This window comes from Equus asinus, chromosome 13 (assembly GCF_041296235.1).
Source record: "Equus asinus isolate D_3611 breed Donkey chromosome 13, EquAss-T2T_v2, whole genome shotgun sequence".
Lineage (NCBI taxonomy): Eukaryota > Metazoa > Chordata > Mammalia > Perissodactyla > Equidae > Equus > Equus asinus.
The window spans coordinates 56,128,242-56,147,542 of NC_091802.1; the positions used below are offsets into that span (position 1 = coordinate 56,128,242).

Genomic DNA, 19,301 nt, shown 5'->3' on the forward strand with positions numbered 1-19,301 from the left:
TGGGTCCAACCCCATTCCCTGCCCACACAGGGTCTCCTGCAGCTCCTGAAACCTCTCTTCTCTGCAGGCAGCATCAGCCTCCTCCCTGCCCCCATCCCCAGACAGCTGACCAGCTCCCTAGCAGGCCCCACAGCCACAGTGGCCCACACAGGCTCCCGGAGATGCACTCTCAGGGGGCAGGGGGCAGGGGCAGGGGGCCACCGTGACAAGGTGCTGCGTGTTGGGCCCACAGGCTTGTGATGCCTGGAAGAAAGAGGCAGAGGAGGCCGGTGAGCGGGCAAGTGCAGCAGGAGCCGAGTGCGAGCTGGCCCGCGAACAGCGGGATGCACTGGAGGTGCAGGTGAAGAAGCTACAGGAGGAGCTGGAGCGGCTGCACTCAGGCCCTGACCCGCAGGCCCTGCCTACCTTCTCTGACCTGGAGGCCCTCTCGCTTTCCACCCTCTACTCTCTCCAGAAGCAGCTGCGGGCCCACCTGGAACAAGTGGACAAGGTCAGCCCAGGAAGTTAGGGGAGTACCAGGTTGGGGTGGGTGTACAGTGGCCTCAGCCAGTGCTTGGACTCGGATGGGTCCACGCTGCTCCAGGGATGGCCACTTTCCTTCTGAGAGCCTCTGCCCAGCAGCTGGGCCAACACAAAATGCTGCGCTGGAAGGGAGCTAGAAAGAGAATGTCAGTCATGGGGGAGGTGAGAAAACTTGAGATGGACGGGCGTCAGTGCCCACCCCAGCATTTTTGAGGGTAGGCGCTGACCTGAGCTGCATTAGTATGCCTGGGCCCTAAGTTGCTTCCTGACGGCTTCTCCTGTGAGCTTTGCACATACCAGCAGACATTCCAGAATGGGTAGGTCCCCAGGGCTACTCTGTCTGCATTCCTAGATGCCCTGCTGGGGCCCCAGGGGAGCTTGGCACAGTGGAAAGAGCATTCTTTCCTTCACTGGCATTTGGCAGTCCAGGCCTTACATGTAGCCATGTAACCTCAGGCACATCACTGCCCTCTCTAGGCCTCATTGTTCTCATTTGGGGGCCTAGGGTCACTACAAGATCAAACAAGACAAGTGGAAGCCTTTGTGCGGGGAACAGCCTGTCAGGGTGGGAGCTACAGAGCAGCCTGGCCTTCCCCCTCCCCTGCACAGGGGCTCCAACTCCCCACGCTCGGCCTTGCAGCCGAAAGCAGAAATGAAGAGCCCTGAGGCCATCAGCCTCAACTCTGACGCTGCTCTCTCCTTTGTCAGCTGGGTCCTGTGAACACACTGTCAGGCTCTGTGCCTCAGTTTTCTCATCCCAAGGGGACTGGGTGAGAGTTGAGGGGAACTCCTTGTCTGATGCAGGGCCAGGCCAGCAGCAGAGACCAGGCCAGTGACCACGATGCACTTTCCCTGCAGGCCGTGTTCCACATGCAGTCGGTGAAATGCCTTAAGTGTCAGGAGCAGAACCGAGCGGTGCTGCCATGCCAACACGCCGTGCTCTGCGAGCTCTGTGCCGAGGGCAGCGAGTGCCCCGTCTGCCAGCCAGGCCGGGCCCACGCCCTCCAGTCGTGACCCTGCAGGCCTGGCCCCGGCCTGGCTCAGATCTTCTCACCTAGGACTTTTTAAAAGTATATATATATATATATATGTGTGTGTATATATATATATATATGTATGTATGTATGTATATGTATATGATTATGTATGCATTTCTGTATGTGTGCAGGTGTGCGTGGGCAGCCGGTGTGTGAACAGTGTCTGTGTGTATATCTGTACATAGATATAGACACACACTTTAAAACAGACTTACCAAGCACTTTTTAAAAGAAAAAACTATTTTGCAGTCCTCCCCCTGCCCACTCCCTGCCTTTTCCACTGCAGAGACAAAATGCCCTCTTCTCCCATCGGCCTTTTGGCAGGGAATCTGTTTCTGTCTCTTTTTTATGTAGGAACTAACTATTTTTAACTTCTTCCTGGGGCCTGAGCAGGGAAGGGTGGGAAGCTAGAAGGGTCAAGGGGAGGGGGACAAGCCTTCAGGACAGGCCGTGTTCACCTGCCTGCCCAGGCCAGAGCGAGAGCCAGGGGTGTGGAGGACCCGGGGCGGACCTGGTGCCCAGCTGAGGCTTGAGGGGGTGTGCTGGAGGGCCAGCCTAGCTCCTAGGTTTCACCAAATGTGTGTTTAGTCTGGAGCTAGCAGGCCAAAGCTGCGGGGCCACTCCATTCCTGACTGTGGGCCCTTGAAGCTCCTCCGGGGCAGCCCAGGAGTTCTACCCCTCAGGTTCCTGAGGCCGGGGGTTCACCTCAGTCCTCTCTCTCCGGACTCCCAGAGCAGCCACCCTGGCCCCAGGGCTACCTACCTGGCTGGCATGGCCCTCTTTGTTAACCCCCCAGCTGCCCTCAGCTGTCCCCCTCTTCTGGCACGGCCCTTGGCCCTCCGTGCTGTCTACCCCCCTCTGGCAGCTAGCAGGGCAATTGGGGAGGAGCTGCGAACTGTGAGGACCAAGGGTGGGCTCAGGCCCTGCCCTCCTCGCTGGGAGGGGCTCCGTATGCATTCCTTGGTGCTCTCTGAGTGCAGCTGACGTCCTGCCCCTGTTTGGAGCGGACGCCTGTGTGCATGTGTGTGCGTGCCTGTCCAATGTATATTGTGTTTTAGCTTCCATTTAAAAAATTGTTCTGTACAGAGAGATGTGGCAGGGGCGGGAGGGCAGAGCGGGTGGAGGGAAGCCACCCCGCTCCCAGCACTGGGGGTCTGGGGTGGGAACAAGAGGGCTGTGAAGGTTTTGGCCCTGGCCCAGGCCCCCCCTTGGGCTCAGCACGAAAGGGCTTTCAATGAATTAAGTGAAAACTTTCTTTTTTTACAAAAATGCAAAAATCAACAAAGCTCCAAACCTATTGGAAATAAAATATGAACTTGCAGTGGTAGCTTGTTTACATGGGGGCAAGGGGGAGTGGGGCCCCGAATGAGGGCCTCTGAACTATGAGGTGGGCCAGCTCAGCTGTTGCAGCCCAGGTTCCAGCCTCACCTGGGCTGGGAGCCTGCCTCCACCACAGAAACAGCTCATGCACCCACCCCTGAGCTGTGGCTAGGCGGCTGAAGAGGCCTCAAGGCTCCATGGCCCATTCGGGCCCAAAGGCAGCTCCAGACTCTAGTCAGAGCTTACGTGCTCTCTGACCCAGGCCTCCTGGGGTTGATGAGACGGGGACCTTTAGCCCCGGACACAGAGACCTCCCAGGCCCTACAGCTCTGTCTCGTCGGGCCTCTATTGTCAGCTGCAACTGGTTCACTTACTCTTGTTTTCCGAAAGACACCAGGGTCTCTAGTTGTTTTTCAGAGGAACAAACAATGCCTTCTCATAAATGCATTAAAAGTGAGCCCCAGAGGGAGCGTCCTGCCTTCCGCCCTGCCCCCTGAGGGATGAAGGTTCCACCCTTTCAGCCACCTCCACCTTCCCCCTTCTCTTAGCTGGCCGCTTAGGTGGGAGGAAGAAAACACACCTAGTGGGCTCTCTGTATGGGTCTCAGAGGTTCAGAGCTGAAAGGAACCTTGGCGATTCTTATCTGACTTTCTGCCCACATCGCACTTTTGCAGGCTCAGAGAAGCTAAGTGACTCAACCAGGGTCACAACAGCTAGAAGAACAACCAGCCTTCAGGCTCTGAGTCCCAACACACAGGCCACCTTCCCCCGGGCAGGGCTGGGACCCCACTCCTCTGAGCCCTGTTGTCTAGAGCAGCCACTCACCCTTGGCGTGCACCCCTCAGAGGGCCCCCAAGGCTTCATGGTGTTCTGCTAGAGTGCGAGGCCCCTGGGCTGGGCAGTGACCACAGAAACTGATATGCCTGGTAGTGTTTTATTTGGAGCCCTTGGCCGAAATCCCAGTTATGCCAGTTCCCCCAGCCCCTGCTTCTGCATCAGTTACCCCACACCCTCCTCCCTGCTCTGTTACGTAGGGGAGTGAGGGATGGGCCAGGCCCCAGGGTGTGGGCAGCTCAAGGGCTGAGGGCGAGGAGGGGGTTTGCATCACCTGACTAATCTGGACCCCACTGCAGGTCAACAGTATATATATTTTTTAACAAGTTTTTTTCCCTCAGAGATTGGCCCTGAGCTAACATCTGTTGCCAATCTTTTTTTTTCTTCTCTCCAACCCCCCCAAGTATGCAGTTGTGTATTCTAGTTGTAGGTCCTCCTTGTTCTGCTCTGTGGGATGCCACCTCATATGGCTTGATGAGCAGTGCCATGTCTTTGCCCAGGATCCAAACTGGTGACACCCTGGGCCGCTAAAGCGGAGTGCGCGAACCTAAACCACTTGGCCACGGGGCCAGCTCCCAACAGTATATTTTCTAAGAGAACAATGGATTGTTAGTTTTTTAATTTTTGCTAAGAAAATTTCTTAGTGATAGGTACTGTCCCAGGGAGGTGGTGTCATCAGCAGACACAGCTAGCCAAGCTGTTCTTTTTTTCTGCCCCACCGTGCCAGCGCCACTGCCTGCCAGTGCTCACTCCTTCAGAGCCAGAAGGTCCCTGGCTCTAGGCTCCTTAGCTTGGGTGCTGGTAGTCACCTCAGGAGAGGACCCAGGCTCCCTTCATTATGGCCACCATCCCTACACCACCAGGGCAGCTGTAGCTTCATCTCTGGCGGGATCCCCTCTCCCTTCCCCAGGAGGCTTTGTGTCTGCAGGCCTGACCCCAATAGGCCCAACAGGCACAAGAGAACCTGCCCGCTCCCCACTACCCTCATCGAGTGGCTGGAACAGGCATGCCAGGAAACAGGTGGCTGAGATCCTGCTCTGCCAGAGCAGCTTTTCCCCAGGAGGGGAGCAGGGGCAGGAGATGCAGACAGCTGCCTCCCCTCCCCCTGGTGCTGGAATCTGGCAGAGGATGCTGAGGCCAGGGCTGAAGGGAGGCAGGAGGGAGTATAAATACTGCTAATGGTGCCCCCGTGACTGTGGGCCCCTGCCCTGGCAGAAGGACCGGAGAGGGGTCTGCACTCTGGGCCTTCCGTATTTGGTGCTCCCCAGATCTGCAGGCCCTTTTGGAGTGTTAGGCCAGGCTGTAGGGCTGCAGTGGGGGAGAGAACCCAGATCTCCCAAGAAAGCCCTTCCCTACCAGGGACCCAACCCATCCCCAACCTCCACTGCTACCGCCCTGGCTGAGGAGCATGCTGGGAGGCCTGCTTGGCTCGCTGCCGCCGCAGCCTCACAAACACCTGGGCCTCGCGATCACCCTTCCGGCTCTCCAACAGCTGCAGAATTGGATCCCCTGCAAAGAGAGGCGTTTGGAGGTTAGACTCGGGGAGAGGCAGTGCCCCGATAGTGTCAGGAGACATAGCACTGACCCATTCTCCAGCCAACCTGGAAACCGGTGATGGACCCATACCAGCCAAGCTCACAAGACAGCCTGACGGACAAGACTGGAGACACACTCACTGCCTGTGGCACAACGATGCTGGCCCGGACACTCTGACCCAAGTGCAGTGTAAGAGGCTGAGAGGTGCCTCAGGGTTCTACTATTACCTTTTTATATGAGAACCCTAGGCTAGCTAGTTCACCTCTTAGTGCCTCAGTTTACTCATCTGTAAAAGCAATACCTGCCTCCTTGGGTGGTTGTAAGGCTTGAAATGGTTAACATATGTCAAGTGCTTAGAACTAGCCCATAGTAGGTGCTCAAATGTGACCTATTACTGTTATCAACCTTGGGAAATGCTTTGCAAGGAGGTGCCCCCTGGTCAGAGAGATCTGCCGCTCTCCCCAAGTAAACTTGTTGACGAGCTTCCCCACCAGGTAGAGTCACACTACACTTGACCTAGTTTAAGTGTCACTGGTCTCCTGATTAGACCGAGAGAGCCACTCAGCAACACAAGCCACCACGCTGGCTCCACTTGCATCCACCTCCGAGGATGGATTTCTCCGATCCCAACTTCGCCTCTCTGGGGGCTCCTTCCAGCACCCCCATTGCTGGGCTGGGCCCCAAACTTGCAGCCTCATGGCCTCTGCCCTGCCCGGGGGCTCAGGCCTACCATTGGGTGCAGGGTAGGTGAGGGGCAGGCGGATCTGAGGCACCTCGCCAGGCTCCTGGGTCCCAGTCAGGCCTGGCACCGAGCGCAGTGGCAGGAAGGCCTCCCCTTCCAGGTCATCAGCCCCCAGTGTGTCATGGTCCAGCACGGTGAGCAGGAGGCACGCCCCGTCCTTCTGGCATGGCTCAGCAGGCACCAGGCTAGGTGGGGGGCAGAGTCGGGCTCAGCTGCCGGCCCCACACACTGCCACTGCCACCCACTCCCACACATGGGTTCACCTTCTGGTTCTTGTGAAAAGGCCAGGGCTGGGAGAAAGAGGCCACAGACCGGGGGCGGGGGGTGATTAGGATTGCAAAGTTAGCTCTCAGCTATGACGCCTGCTCTGCCCGTGAGCTGAGGCTTTAAAACTATGGGGTCCTGTGTCCCCAGGCCCACCTGTCATGGGGAACAGAGGACGTCAGGGACAGCACCCTTCCCTGGAAGCAAGCCTCTCAGTCCAATATATGGGAGTAGGTGTGAGGCCTGTGCCAGCAAACCCTTGTGCCAGGTGACCCCTCCCTGGGCTGCAGCCAGGAGGAGCAGGCCTGAGGTGGGTCCAGGGCTGGGGAAGGGCGGTGAGCGTGGGGACCCACTCACAACTCAAAGGTCTCATCGAACAGTGGGTGAAGCTCCTTCTTGTGCTTTTGGGTCTCCCGGGGCGCCAGCTCAGGGAACTCGTGCCTGGGCTCCAAGGTCAGCTGGACAAAGGGGTCGCTGGAACCTGGCAAGTGGCACGGAGGAGGAGACACTGGCCAAGGATGTCCCAGCTGCCCGCTTCAGTCCCCACCCTCTACAGCTGTGCCCACTCAGCAGCACCGCCTCCTCCTGGAAATCCGGAGGAAGTGTACCCAGTGCTCCTGCTGGGCCAGCAGAGCCCCCAGGGACGCAGGGGACCAGAGTGGGGATGTGGGGAGTAGGCAGCCTCCACTCACCATTGGAGTCCAGAGGCAGCAGGCTGGAGGCGCTGAGCAGTTCCACACGCAGCTTCTGCTCAGACGCACTGTAGGAGGCCTTGACCGTGACAGCACCGAGCTCCTCAGAGGTGGTTTCTACCTGGGGTTTGGGGGGCAGAGTCAGCTGGGGCAGGCGGGAGAGGCAGGGCTCCAGGTGCTCAGAGGGCAGGGCAGCAGAAGAGAGCCTCACCTGCTGCTGGATGCGGCTGCAGAAGTACTTCTGGATGAGCTCCTGGCTGGAGGCTGCTTGCAGTTCCAGATCCCTCTGTAGAGCCTGGAAACGGGGCACAGCTGAAAAGTGACCTGAACTTCACACTCAACCACAGCCCAGCGTTGCCCTTCAGGAGCTCACAGCCAAGGCAGGAGACGTCAATTTGACATGGAAAGCACTGGGAGTTATGAGAGAGGAATGCATCCTCAGATTGCCCTGGCAGACAGCCAGGGGCACCCAGGGTGGGCTTCACAGGTGTGCCACCCATGCAGTTGCACAGCACCCCTCCACCATACTTAGAAGAACCACACGCCTGGTTTAATAGTCTGCTGTTGCTGTCTTAAAATTTTTAATAGTTTTTGAAAAAGGGGCCAACGTTTTCATTTTGTGCTAGGCCCTGTACATTATGTAGCCGGTCCTGGACACAGGCGAGCACAGGCAGGTAGTTCCCCCCTCAACCCCCCCAGTTCACCAGAAGTCCCCTACCTGGAAGGTGGCCGTGTGCAGGGCCTCGGGCGGCAGGCCACAGCCCTCTGCGTAGAAGCAGATCTCCAGGTTCTGAGGGGTGAGAGGGCAGAGGTCGTGACCCCAGGCACTCTCCCACCAGGGTTATTATTTGTCGTTACTAGTATTATTACCTGCAGCACAACCTTCAGCCTCCTAGAGGCCAGGGGGCAGTTCCGCTGGGAGGTGGCCACCTCCGTCAGCACTGTGAGCGTGTGGGTCCAGAGCAGGGTCAGAAGGCTGGGGTGAAGTGCAGAGGACACAGGGCAGGAGGACGGGAGGGGAGGAAGCAGAGACACTCCTGAGAAAGAGGAGGGGACCCAAGCCCACCCCAAGTTCCTCCCCATGCCACCCTCCACCCCCACCTCCACCTGCTCCTCAGGAGAGGCTGGGGCCAGGGCTGCAGGCAGGCGGTGTGGGGAGGGAGGGCTGGGCTCCCGAGGGAAAGAGGACAAGCGGGGGGCGCACGGGCCAGTCCTATCCAACATGTCTCACAACCGAGCGAAGAATCCTCCTTAGGAGGATTATCAAACCCCAACAAACAAAGGTGGGGGGAGGCTGGGACCCCAGTGACAGAATCATGATTCAAGATGAGGGTGGCCAAAATGAATGGGATTTCACACAGCGTGGATAAGCATCTACCATCTGTGAGGAGAAAACATGAGCCACCAAGCCACGGTCCTCAGAACCAGCTGAAGTCACTGAACTTTCACAGGTCAAAGTAGAGTCAGGCAGTTAAGTACGTAAAAAGTGTGTGTGTGATTAAGAATGGGGGGGGGTCTATATAACTTATTCAACATATTTAAATGCTCATTATGCACCAGACACTGTTCTGGCCGCTTTTGAGACAGTAAAGCTCCTATCTTAGTGGAGATTAAATTCTGTTCATACAAAAATCCGAGCTGAACCAATGGTATATTATGGCCTAGGGAATAAAGAAGGGGGCTCCTGTGGACCCCGCTGCACCCCTGGGAGTGGAGCAGAACTCTGGGGGGAGGAGCCGGCAGCCTCCTAGGACCCAGATCCTGTGTGGAGGACCTGTTGCTGTCATCGGTACTGTCACCAACCACTTCCTCTGTACAGCACTGCTCTCAGCACTTCACGTGACTCATTTAGTCCTCAAGAGAGGCCAGAACCACAATCATCTGCACAGAAAACTTGAGTAATCTGCTCAAGGCCTCCCACAAAGCAGCAGCGAAGCCGGAGTCTGAATCCAGGTGGTCCAGAGCCCACACCCTTGGCCTCTACTCCCTGCTGCCTGGTGTGCTGGGCCCCTGCTTTAAGAAAGACTCTAACTAGAAGTTCCCCTGGATTGTGGGAGAGGAACAGCAGTTGCCTGTAATGTTAGGAGGGCAGAGCTGCAGTCGGCAAGGCCCCGAAGATGACCCAGGGCTAAGGGAGAAAGGATAGGCAGGTTTCAGCTCAGCCTAAGATGAAGCGGGCAGGCTTGTTAGGTAGTGAGCTCCCTGTCCCTGGGAGCAAGCATTTAAGCAGAGACTGGTTGTATCCTCCCCTGAGAAGGGACGCCGAGGCCAGGAAGGCGGAGTGGGTGGGAGGAGGCGGAGGGGGTGGGGCACCGCAGGGCGGGGGCTGCTGCAGACCTGCTGAAATTCTCCTGCACCAGGTTGGTGTTCATGTAGCAGAGCTCCACCTCCAGGAACTTCATCAGGGGCAGAATGGCCTGGGGAGAGGGCCGCACATCTGGCTCTGGCCTATTCCAATCTCACCCCCGTTCCCTTGTGCTGACCCAGGGGAGGAAATAGGGCCAAGAGCTTTTGTGTGCACCATCTGGAATGTCTGCAGGAGCTGGCCCCTGCCCACAATCGGCTCCAGTCACAAGGGCCGCCTCTTCTAGTCCCTGAACCCGCCGGGCATGGTCCCACCTCAAGGCCTTTGCCCTTGCTGGCCCCTCCCCTAGAAATCCTCAGGGATCTTTCTCATGCTTCCCTTAGGTCCGACTCAGCCGTCAATCTCTGAGTAAAGCCTCTCCCGGCCACTGTCTAAAAATACGACCTTCTGACACTTTCCACCCCCTTTTGTGTTTTATTTTTCTCTTTAGCACTTATCATGATCTAACACACCATACATGTGTGTATACACAATACGCATACACACATATATGGATACTTATAGTCACGGCTATAGTTCTGGTCCCACACCCTTTCTCAGCTCTTCTTTCACCGCCCCCACTAGGACATAAGCTCTCGGAAGGTGGGATTTTTGTCATGGTTTTCATTGATATATATCCCCAGTGCCTAAATCAATGCCTGGGACAAAGTGTGTGCTTAAATAGCTGATGAACTCATGAATCACCTTCTCCCAAACAATCAAAGGTGTGTATTACCGTCCCCGCTGACAGAGGAGGAAACCGAGGTCAGCTGGCTTTTATAAACAGGACGGCTATGCTAGTAGGCAGCTGAGAAGGATGCAAGTCTGTTTGGCTGCAAAGTCTAAGCCCTCTGTCACTGGAGCCCCCACCCTGACTGTCAGTGCGGGGAGAGCCCGTGGAACGACCCAGCCCTGCGCCCTTAGCGTCCAAGGAGGAAAGCAAGGCCCAGGAGGGAACATTCCTTGCCCAAGTCTGAAGGACTTATCTCTGACACCCTACGGCCTTCAGCCCCTACCCACCCTAAGCCACTTTGCAATCCCAGACCCACAGAGCTGGCAAAGGTCAGTGAGCAGTGGGGGCCACTCACATCCTCAGGCAAGACGGATTCCCTGATGCCCACGAGTTTCTGGATGTGCGTGGCGATGCCCACCTCCAGCTGGGGACACAAAACAGGAGGCCATGGCATGAGTAGCAGGATCAGGAGAGGTCACTGGGGCCTAAGTTTACGTTCAGGAAAGGGTAGGGGCTGGACATCAGCCCAAGTCCCACTGGAGGGTTTCAGGCTGAGGATGGGTAGGGTGGGGTCACTGTGGGTCAGACAAGGTACCTGCTTGGCCAGGGTGCAGACGCCGGTGCGGATCTCGTGGCCCAGCCCAGCCAGCGCACCCTGCAGCTGGGCATGCAGCGTGTTCTGCAGCTGCCCCTGCTCCAGCACAGCGCCTACCCGCTGCTCCAGCGCCTCCCACGCCAGCTGGGTGGGCAGCTTGCCGATCACCAGCCGCAGCTGCTCCATGTCATTCACCACCACACACAGCTGTAGGCAGGCATAGGCACAAGGATGCAGAGGTTCCCGAATAGCGCCAGGACTGGCGGTCTCTACGTCCACCCCAGCCCCCAACCCCCAGCTCTGGCCTTTACCATGTTGGCTGCCTGGCCCTGGTCCTTCTGGCCTGCAGAGAGCTCACGGGCCCGAGCTTTTATAAGGCTGCAGTACACCAGGGCGAGCCGACACGTGTCCTGGTGGGGGGAGGGGAGGATCAATGCGGGCTGCCCAGGAGGGGCAGACAGGGGGCAGCAGAGGAATGTCAGTGACTTGAGGGATTTAGGATGTGGGCTTTTGGAGGCTGCTAGAGCAAGAGCTTGGGAGAAACAGGGTTGGGTGGGGATGAGGCTGTCCTAGAAAAGTGGGGAAAGACACATGGAAGACGCTGCACCTCCACGAACTTGACGGTGATCATGAAGGCCTCCTCTGGGTCAGGCCAGTCCAGCTGCCGTGCCGTGTGGCTGATCTGGGCAAAGCAGGTCGACAGATCCACAGCCGACGTGCTATGCTTGGTTAATTCACCCAGGGGCACTAGCTGGGGAATGGGGAGCACACAGAAAGGAGGGCTCAGGGCTTGCCAAAACCACACCCCTCCCTCCCTCCTTCTGCAAGCATTCAGAACTTCCACCACTGGCAAGCACAGAGCTGGGCAGGGGGCTACAGGGGGAACAAGCAAGGCTCCGCCCCCACCCCCCAGGCTGCAAGGATCAGTTTTTAAAGGGAAGCCACAGTTAACCCCAAGGATATCAGGAGGCAGCGTTTTGCACACAACTGGCCTCAGGAGCACTGCTGGACATCCTTGTGGTCCTGGCAGAGTCCCAAGCACTACCCACAGAACCGGGACCCCGCCCCCAGCCCAGGCCCCGCCCCCACCTTGTCCATCTGCACAGCTCGCTGCACCCGCGCCAGGGCCACACTGTAGGTCTTCTGCAGCCAGGAGGGGATGGCCGGCTGGAACCAGCGGTGGAAACCATCCAGGGCCAGGGCTCTGTCCCTGGGGAGAGCTGGGACTCAGCCTCAGGAAGGCAAGGGGCCAGCATGGGCCAGGGCCACAGGCTCTCCTCCACCCTCTTCTCCCCTGTGTCACCGCAGCCCGGCCACAACCCACCTCTCCGAGGGGATGGGGCCCAGCTGGCAGAGCTCCTTGAGGCTGATGTAGAGCTGGAACAGACTCTCGCCCAGCTCTGGGGACACAGAGCCACTCACTGCCGCCGTGTGGTCCTGCACCCGCTTGGCCACCTGCGAAGGGAAGGTGAGGCAGGCAGGGCTCCTGAGCCAGGGCAGAAGGTGAGCCTGGAGACAACGGGAAAGACTCACCAGCCACTGCAGCTCCAGGAAAGCCGTGGAGAAGAGGTCGATCTTGAGGGCGCTGGAGGAAAGGCAGTGGGGTATGACCCAGTGCACACACCGGGGTCCCTCTGGTCCCCGTTCTGAGCCCCTGCCGCACTACCTCCCAACCCGGACACCTGCTCACTTGTGGAAGATCTTGTTCCATGTGCGCTGGCACTGGTGCAGGTCACCAACGATGTCCTGTACCAGGTTCAGCAAGGCCTTGCCTGCCTCCAGCATGCCCTGGCAGGGACAGAGGTGGGCTGAGCAGGGCTTCAAGGGGCAAGCACTCCACCCACCACCCACCACCCTGCCTGTGCCCCTCACCTGCACCATGGGCTGATGGTGCTGCTGCTTCAAGTGGAACCATTCAACAGTGCCAGTCTGTGGACAAAGAAGCAGTGAGCAGGGAGGGGTCGCTAGGCCCAGGGACATGCCCTCCCCATCCCCAGAGTGGGTACCATACCCGCAGGGCCTCGGTCACTAGGCGGGGCAGTGGGGTGCTGTTGGGGCACAGTTCTCCAAAGGCCTTCATCTTGCACATCTGTACCAGGACCCTGTGGAGACAGAGAGCTGTATCCATTCACTCCTCCAGTAGGCTTCCCGACCCCTGCAGGTGCCCCAGCTGTTCCCTGGTCCCTGACCCCAGTGAGGGAGGGGAAAGGGTAGTCACTGACCTTAGAAGAGATTGCAGTCGGGCCGGGGAGTCGGAGACAGAGAGGGGGAAGACAGACCGGAATCTCCGGATGAGGGAGAGGCCATAGGCCAGCAGGGAGCTGAACGAGGCGGCCAGCTCCTCCAACTGCAGGGCCGGGAAGATGCTGTGAGGTGGGAGCTGCGCTCCCTGAGCCCTGTCTGCCCACAGCCCTCCCCCTGCTCCAGCCCACCTGTTCTGCCTTGAGGCGGCCCTGGATCCACTGGTACTCAATGCTGGTGATGGGGTGCAGGAGGCAGCTGCTCGGGAACTCCAGGCTCTGGTAGAGACGGCTGTAGGCCAGCCACTGCCTGCGGCAGACAGGAAGCCCTCAGCCTGGCCAGATGGGGCACCTCCCTTCCCACTGCTCGCCTTGACCTCAGAGGAGGGACGGGGCCTCCCCCTGTCCCAAAGCCTCCTCTGCTCCTGTGGATCCCCATCGACCGCAGAGGCCGAAGGTGACCTGCAGGATTTTTTTTGTTCCCATAGGTGCTTTCCAAATGTATACATTAATCACCCATCTCTTAAATTAGGAAATTTGTGATTTAAAAATTAAAGATTTTTTGCTTCTTTTGAAGAATCAGATTTAGAGACATGAGGCTTCACGCACAGGTGGCAAACATCAGCTGGGACTTCCCTTTAGACAGTTCGGGGGAGACTTCACGGAGCTGAGATGAGGCTCGAGTGGGAGGGCGAAGGCGGACGGGGGAGGAGAGCAACCCAGCGGCAGGCCTTGGTCCCGCTGGGAGTCAGCGGCTATAGGCACTGCATGCATGGGCCCTATGGGCAAACTGGGCCCTTACCATCTGCTGCCCGCTCCAGCCTCACCTGCGTCCCCCTACCTGGTCAGGAACACTCACCTGCCCACGGTCCTAGGGCTGCCCTTCTCCCCCAGCCTCCTCCGCCCCCAACTCACATGCCAAGTGTCAGCCCTGGCCTGGGGTAGCTCCCACTCTCCTTTATCCTCCTGGCCAGCACTCGGGTGTGCCCCAACTTCTGCTCCTCACGGGCACTGAAATGTCTGTGAACTCACAGGTGCCCCTTCCTGGCATTCCCACCATCTACTGTGGCACAGGGGATGTGACAGGCCCTCAACACGGATTCGGTAATGTCGGTGCATAATTTGTTGACCGGAATGCAACTGGGAGGCAGGGCTGGGAGCCAGGTCAGGGGTGGCAAACTCAAGTGCCCAGGGGACTCAGTGAGGTGAGGGAGTGAAGTAGGCCCGACGGCAACTGTGATGGACTGGGGAGGACACACTGCTCTGCTGTGACCAACTGCAGCCCAGCAAAATGACAGCCTTGTGATTATTCCAGCACTAACGTTTCATGAGAAGCTGGAATGTGAATCTGTACGGGAAATCTCCAGATTTTTTTTTTTTTTTGGCAAGGAAGATTGGCCCTGCGCTAACATCTGTGCCCATCTTCCTCTATTTTGTATGTAGGATGCCATCACAGCATGGCTTGATGAGCGGTGTGTAGGCCCGCACCCGGGAGCTGAAACTAAGAACCCAGGGCCACCAAAGTGGAGCACATGAACTTAACCACTGCACCACCAGGCCAGCTCCAAAATCTCCAGATTTTTAAAAGCTGGCAACTGACTCAAAACTTAAAACATACAGTTTGGACCAAACAGAAACCTCTCAAGAGTTGGTCTTTGGGCTGCCAGCTTGTAGGGTGGCAGGCAGGGAGAGAGGGTGGTGCCCCACAGATGGCCCTCCCGAGAGTTCTGCTGGGCTGCGCACTCACGCCATGGACTGGTGGAAGTCTGACAGGTCCTTCTGCGTGGCGTGGAGAAAGAGGATGGTGGCAGCCTGGGGACTCAGCAACCCATCCCAGGAGGTACTGCCAGCCTGAGGGCACAGGTAGAGAGGTGTCAGGACCTGGCAGGCAGGCCCTGGCCCCACGCAGCCCTGGGAGGGCAGTACCTGGTGCTGGGTGACCTCATGGGACACGAGCTGCTGCAGCAGATGGAGGTGCACCGTGTAGCTGGGCTGGGAGCGGCTGGCCTCAGTGGCTCTCTGAAATAGGGCCAGCGTGGCTGTGAGCAGAAGAGCCCCCACCCAGTATAGCCCATTCTCTGAGCCCAGCTGGGCCCCTGGGAAGCCCTGACCCCAGACCTACCCGCTTGTGAATGAGCTGGAACTGGAGGTGGCACTGGCCGCGGTCCGGGTAGGTCTCGGTGCAAGGTTCCAGGGGGTACCACTGATCCTCCCGGCAGTGCAGGTCCTGGCAGGCGGGCAGGCAGGACAGGCCCACACCCGTGAGCAGCATGAGCCTCACATCATTGGCGGCAGGGGAGGCAATGGGAGGCAGACCCCAGGCTCTGCTTGAGGCACACTCGGAACCCCTCCCCCAAGCCCCTCATAGCTCCTCCTCTCTCCTGGGCCCCTTTCCCCACCCTACTCACCTGTAGCCTCAGAACCACGTTCCCCAGGAAGTCATCCTGGCCTTTGTCCTTCCGGGCCTCCTTAAAGATCCTGTTCCAGGAAGGGTCCCGTGAGGGAGTGGGCCAAGAGGCTGAAGAGGTCAAGCTGGGATCTGCCCCCACCCGCCTGCGGCCACTGGAGCCCAGAGAGAGCCTGCAGCCCAGCAACCACTGTGCATGTAGGGGAGGAGGGCAGAAGGAGCCCCCACTTATTCCCCGGGAACCCCAAGGCCCTCACCTTCGCAGCCCATGCAGATCTGTGAGCTCCCCAAGCTTGTGTCTGACAGACTCCACGGTGTCCATGTCCCTGATGGGGCAGAGGTTTGTGCAGGAGGCAGAGACGTGGTGTCCTCAGAGCCCCTGACCTCATTCTCTTCCCCCGACCCCTACGGGCAGGGCATGTCCCTCACCACATGTCCAGATGAAAGCTCGCGTTGCTTATATCCTCAAACTCTCTGAAGGGAGGAAAGGGCATGGCTGAGGGCCTTGGAGGGATAGACCTCCCGACCACGTCCAGGCTGCCCCAGTCGAGAGCCTGTCCCCGAAAGCTGTCATCCCCAATATCAACCACAGTGGAGTCTTACCCCTCCCTACCAACTCCTCTTCCCCTCCCAACTGCGTCTCTCTCTTCTTTCAGGTAAGGCTTCAGGCTACCCCGACGTCAACCCAGACGTATCCTACCTTCCACACCCCCCAGCACATGTGGCATTTATACCACTGCTTTGTCCTTTCTGGCCTCCAGTCTCCCCTGCCTCCAGAGCAGGCTCCTCCTCCAGTCAAGCCAAGCCCCTCCCCTGAGCCAGGAAGTCCTGCTGATCTCACAGACTGGGGGACCCCCTACCACCGAGAGTAGCCATGGACGGGGTAGGGGCTGGGGCAGGGCCACGTACAGGATGAAGGTCTCGTCCCAGACAGGGTTGAGTGTCTGGGTGACGACCTGGGTGCGGTGGGTCTGCTCCTCTGGAATGGTGTGCCTCACCACGGCCTTCTGCCGACGCCGAGACCCAGGGCTGCCCCCGGGCACACCTACCCCCTGCTCAATGCCCAGCAGGCAGTAGGGGTCACTGAACCCTGGGAGGAAGGAGAGGATGAGGCAGCCAGGGCGTTGGCTGGGCTCCCTGGGAGAGTCCTCATCACCCCCCACCCCAGGGGCAGAGTCCCTCCCCATCCAAAGGCAAGGAGTGAGCGCTGGGGGGCATCTGGGAGATGGGAGCTCCTGCTGAGAGTTCTGGGACAGACTGTGATGGGGAGAGAAAGGAGAGCAAGGAAGAAGGTCCTGAGGGCCCTCCACCCCCTACTCACCACTGACATCCTTGCCCAGAATGCCCTTGGCCTGTTTCACCGTGGCCTTCAGACAAAATGTTGGCTTCTAGAGGGAGAGGGGGAGGCGCTTGAGTCCCAGAAGGGGCTGGGCTTCCCAGTCCTGCTCCTTGCCCAGCATGGCCCAGGGTTACCTCGAGCTCCTGGACCTGCTGCAGCATCTGCTGGTGCTCTTGAGGCTCCATGTGGAAGGCCTGATGGGGTAGGAGAGTGGGAGGCTTGGGGCACAGAGTGGGGGCCGCCAGGCCAGGAAAAAAGGCTGTAGGAAGGCAGGTGGGGTGGGGGCTGGGCTCACCTCCTGCAGGTATCGCAGCAGCTCAGAGGCCTCCCTCACATGGTTGGGCTCAGGCTGGCCCAAGCGGTGCAGGACGGTGTAGAGAGCTTCCTCGTAGAGCAAGGCCCGCTGAGACACAATAGGGTCACCGCGCACCGCCACAAGGTCTGAGCGCCCCCCGCCACCCCTGGCACCAACACTACATGCCCATAGGGACAAGGCGAGCAGAGGTTCAGGGGAAGGGAGCCGGTTGAGACCTGGAAGGTCCTTCCCAGGCTGCTGCCATTGGCCTCAGCCAGCAGCTGAGGGGGTTGTCCAGGAGGATGCAGGGTTGCTCCCCAGCATCTCTCTCTGCCCTCCAACACTCCGATTCTTACCTCCTCAGGAGAGAAGTGGTGCGATGGAGGCTCAATCTGGGGAAAAGGTGAAAAGACAAGGTGTCCCGGAGGCCTAGACCAGGGCTCAGACACAGGAACAGCTCCTTGCAAAGCAGGCCCAGGCCCAGGCCACCGGCCTCCAACCCCACCAGTGCCACAGACCTGTTCCCACAGCAAGCCTCCTGGGGCTCCAGCCCCCAGGCTACCGTCCTCATCCCCTGGCCTGCCGTGGCTGAGGTCCATCGGCGCTCAGCTGCCCCAGCAGCACCCGTGGCCCCAACCTCCTTTCCTTCCCCAGAGGAAACAGCACTGCTTATCAGGCAACCACGCTCTGCACCCCAGCGGCGGAAGTGAGGCCCAACAGCGGAGGTGGGAGACTGGCGGACATGCCGAGGAAGCCTGGGGGCTGCTCAGCTGGTCCCCAAGCAGCCCGGCCACAGCAAGGACACTCCCTGCCTAAGGGGGCCAGTGCCTTTGAAGCTGGAGGAACAGAGGCCGTCGGTCCCACCAAAGGAGGGGCTCAGAGAGGCTCAGACCCTGGACCTGAGGCCCAGACGGGCCCAAAGAACACATGGCAGACCCTGCTTTGGTGACCCAGAAGGCTCTGCCCAAGGGCTGGGACAGGTAGAAGAGGGGACCACATCCTTAGCCCCAGCCCATTAGAGGTGGGGCCCCGCACCCTGAGACTGCACCCTGAGACCGCACCCCGAGACCACAGAGCCCCACCCAGGCTGGCTCTTCTCCCATTGAGGTCACTCCTACCTCTTGAGCCCTTTGGGGCAGGGGATCCTGCAGATCTCCGACCCGGCCCCTGCGGTGCCTTATCTTGATGGCCTGGCGCAAGAGGGGAGGGCGCCGTTTGGGCTGGGAGAGGAGTGTCGCCATGGTGGCCTGCTCTGCCCTTCCCCTCTGCAGGGGCCCTCTGTGCTGGGTGAAGATAGTGAAGCCACAGGATTATGCAAAGAGCCCAGGCCTGCCACCCTGTGCCAGGGGGGGCAGGGGGGCGGGGGGTAAGCTGGTGGGAGGAGGGTCAGGTCAGGGTTTCACCACCTTGGAGGCCCCAAGGCCCCGAGGCCCCGGCTCCCAGGCTCCTGCACCTTTCTCTCTCCCACTGGCTGGGATCCTGGGAGGATCTCTCCCAGGCTGGAGGCAGAAGGTGGACCCAGTGGGCGGGTCTGGCCCCACCCCACCGTCCCACAGAGGCCCTGCACCCAGCTGTGTGAGGACTGAGGAAAGCCAACCTGGCTGGTGGGGTTCTCACCCACAACCTTCCCTGAATGGGCCCCAGACCTGGGGTGGGGTGGGGTGGGCAGGGGACAGGGTGGGGGCTCCAGAGGCGACTCCCCAGCAGGCAGCCAACTGCTCAGCCTGTTCTGCCCCACAGGTGACATTCCACTGAGGTGACAGGGCCAAGCTGTGCTGGGCGGGGACGGCCCTAAAGCCTCTGCCCCCACAAGGACTGTCAGGAGGGTGCTCCCTTCAAATGCCCTTGTAAGGGGGTTAGCCAACTCCAGGAGCTCCTGGGCGGGGCAAGCCAGAAGGAAGAGGCGAGGGAGGCGGTGCTGCCTAGCCTCCCCTGAGAGGGCCACTTGGTCCAGAAGGGACAGGAAAACGGACGCTTCAGCGCTCAGCTCAGCTTTCTGATGGCCACGCCCATGGCCTTCTTCCAGGCCAGGGCCTGGTTGGGAGGGGCCACAGGCCTGGGCATGGACTTTGGCTGTTTCCTACCCTCCCCTGCCCCTGAGCACTGGGGCTCACAAGGAGGGCAGCACCGGAGCATGCACTGCAGGGGCCAGCCTGGCCAGAGCTGTCCCGGGCCAGGCTTCACAGAGGCGTCCCTCTTACAAACCCCAACACGCTCCTCTCTCTGACACCTCCCATCCAGACCGGGGCCAGGGCTGCACTATGAGGCACTGACACAGGAACTCATGTCCAGCTCTCCCACCAAGCAAAAGAATCGCTGGGCTGTGCCAGGCCCCAGGAGACTCCGTGGGTGGGCACAGTTGCTGAGCAAGTGCCTGGGAATAGAGACTTGAGAGGCCTTA

At 59.3% G+C, this 19,301-nt stretch overlaps 2 protein-coding genes across 12 annotated transcripts in view; one reads left to right on the plus strand and one right to left on the minus strand.

Moving 5' to 3' along the window:
• Positions 1–2,876, plus strand: part of UNK (unk zinc finger) — a 36,176-nt gene extending 33,300 nt beyond the window's left edge. For 6 of the 9 annotated variants that reach the window (XM_070482131.1, XM_070482130.1, XM_070482129.1 and 3 more), the window contains 2 exons: positions 233–490; positions 1,381–1,684. In XM_070482131.1, coding sequence (XP_070338232.1) covers positions 233–490; positions 1,381–1,536 — 414 coding nt within the window. In that variant the 3' untranslated portion in view covers positions 1,537–1,684. The other 3 variants (XM_070482133.1, XM_070482136.1, XM_070482135.1) reach the window with 3 other exon arrangements.
• A 1,441-nt stretch (positions 2,877–4,317) lies between these two features.
• Positions 4,318–18,676, minus strand: UNC13D (unc-13 homolog D). 3 transcript variants are annotated; one of them, XM_044745554.2, is made up of 33 exons: positions 18,307–18,676; positions 18,019–18,178; positions 17,257–17,292; positions 16,901–17,008; positions 16,740–16,799; positions 16,588–16,654; positions 16,176–16,356; positions 15,696–15,740; positions 15,524–15,592; positions 15,268–15,337; positions 14,982–15,086; positions 14,786–14,878; positions 14,607–14,710; positions 13,052–13,169; positions 12,842–12,966; positions 12,631–12,721; positions 12,492–12,548; positions 12,310–12,407; positions 12,153–12,204; positions 11,944–12,074; positions 11,709–11,829; positions 11,227–11,370; positions 10,931–11,029; positions 10,620–10,826; positions 10,380–10,448; positions 9,285–9,364; positions 7,818–7,923; positions 7,666–7,737; positions 7,159–7,242; positions 6,948–7,068; positions 6,613–6,736; positions 5,980–6,176; positions 4,318–5,222 (listed from the first exon to the last, which is right to left on the minus strand). In XM_044745554.2, exons 1-33 carry the CDS (start codon positions 18,645–18,647, stop codon positions 5,101–5,103), a joined length of 3,657 nt encoding a protein of 1,218 aa, XP_044601489.2. In that variant the 5' UTR covers positions 18,648–18,676; the 3' UTR covers positions 4,318–5,100. The 3 variants fall into 3 exon arrangements, with proteins under 3 accessions (XP_044601489.2, XP_014695328.1, XP_014695331.1); XM_014839842.3 differs by having other exon boundaries at positions 18,019–18,183; positions 18,307–18,424; XM_014839845.3 differs by lacking the exons at positions 18,019–18,178; positions 18,307–18,676 and adding an exon at positions 17,419–17,852.
• Positions 18,677–19,301: the final 625 nt, after the last annotated feature.

Bases quoted from the DNA above. Each gene is read 5' to 3' on its own strand.
- UNC13D (XM_044745554.2), bottom strand. From the start codon at position 18,647: ATGTCACCTGTGGGGCAGAACAGGCTGAGCAGTTGGCTGCCTGCTGGG. The intron at 18,179-18,306 runs GTGGTGAAACCC...CACCCAGCACAG, and splicing joins GGGGCCTTGGGGCCTCCAAG to AGGGCCCCTGCAGAGGGGAA. The intron at 16,655-16,739 runs GTAACCCTGGGC...CTCTCCCTCTAG, and splicing joins AGCAGGTCCAGGAGCTCGAG to AAGCCAACATTTTGTCTGAA.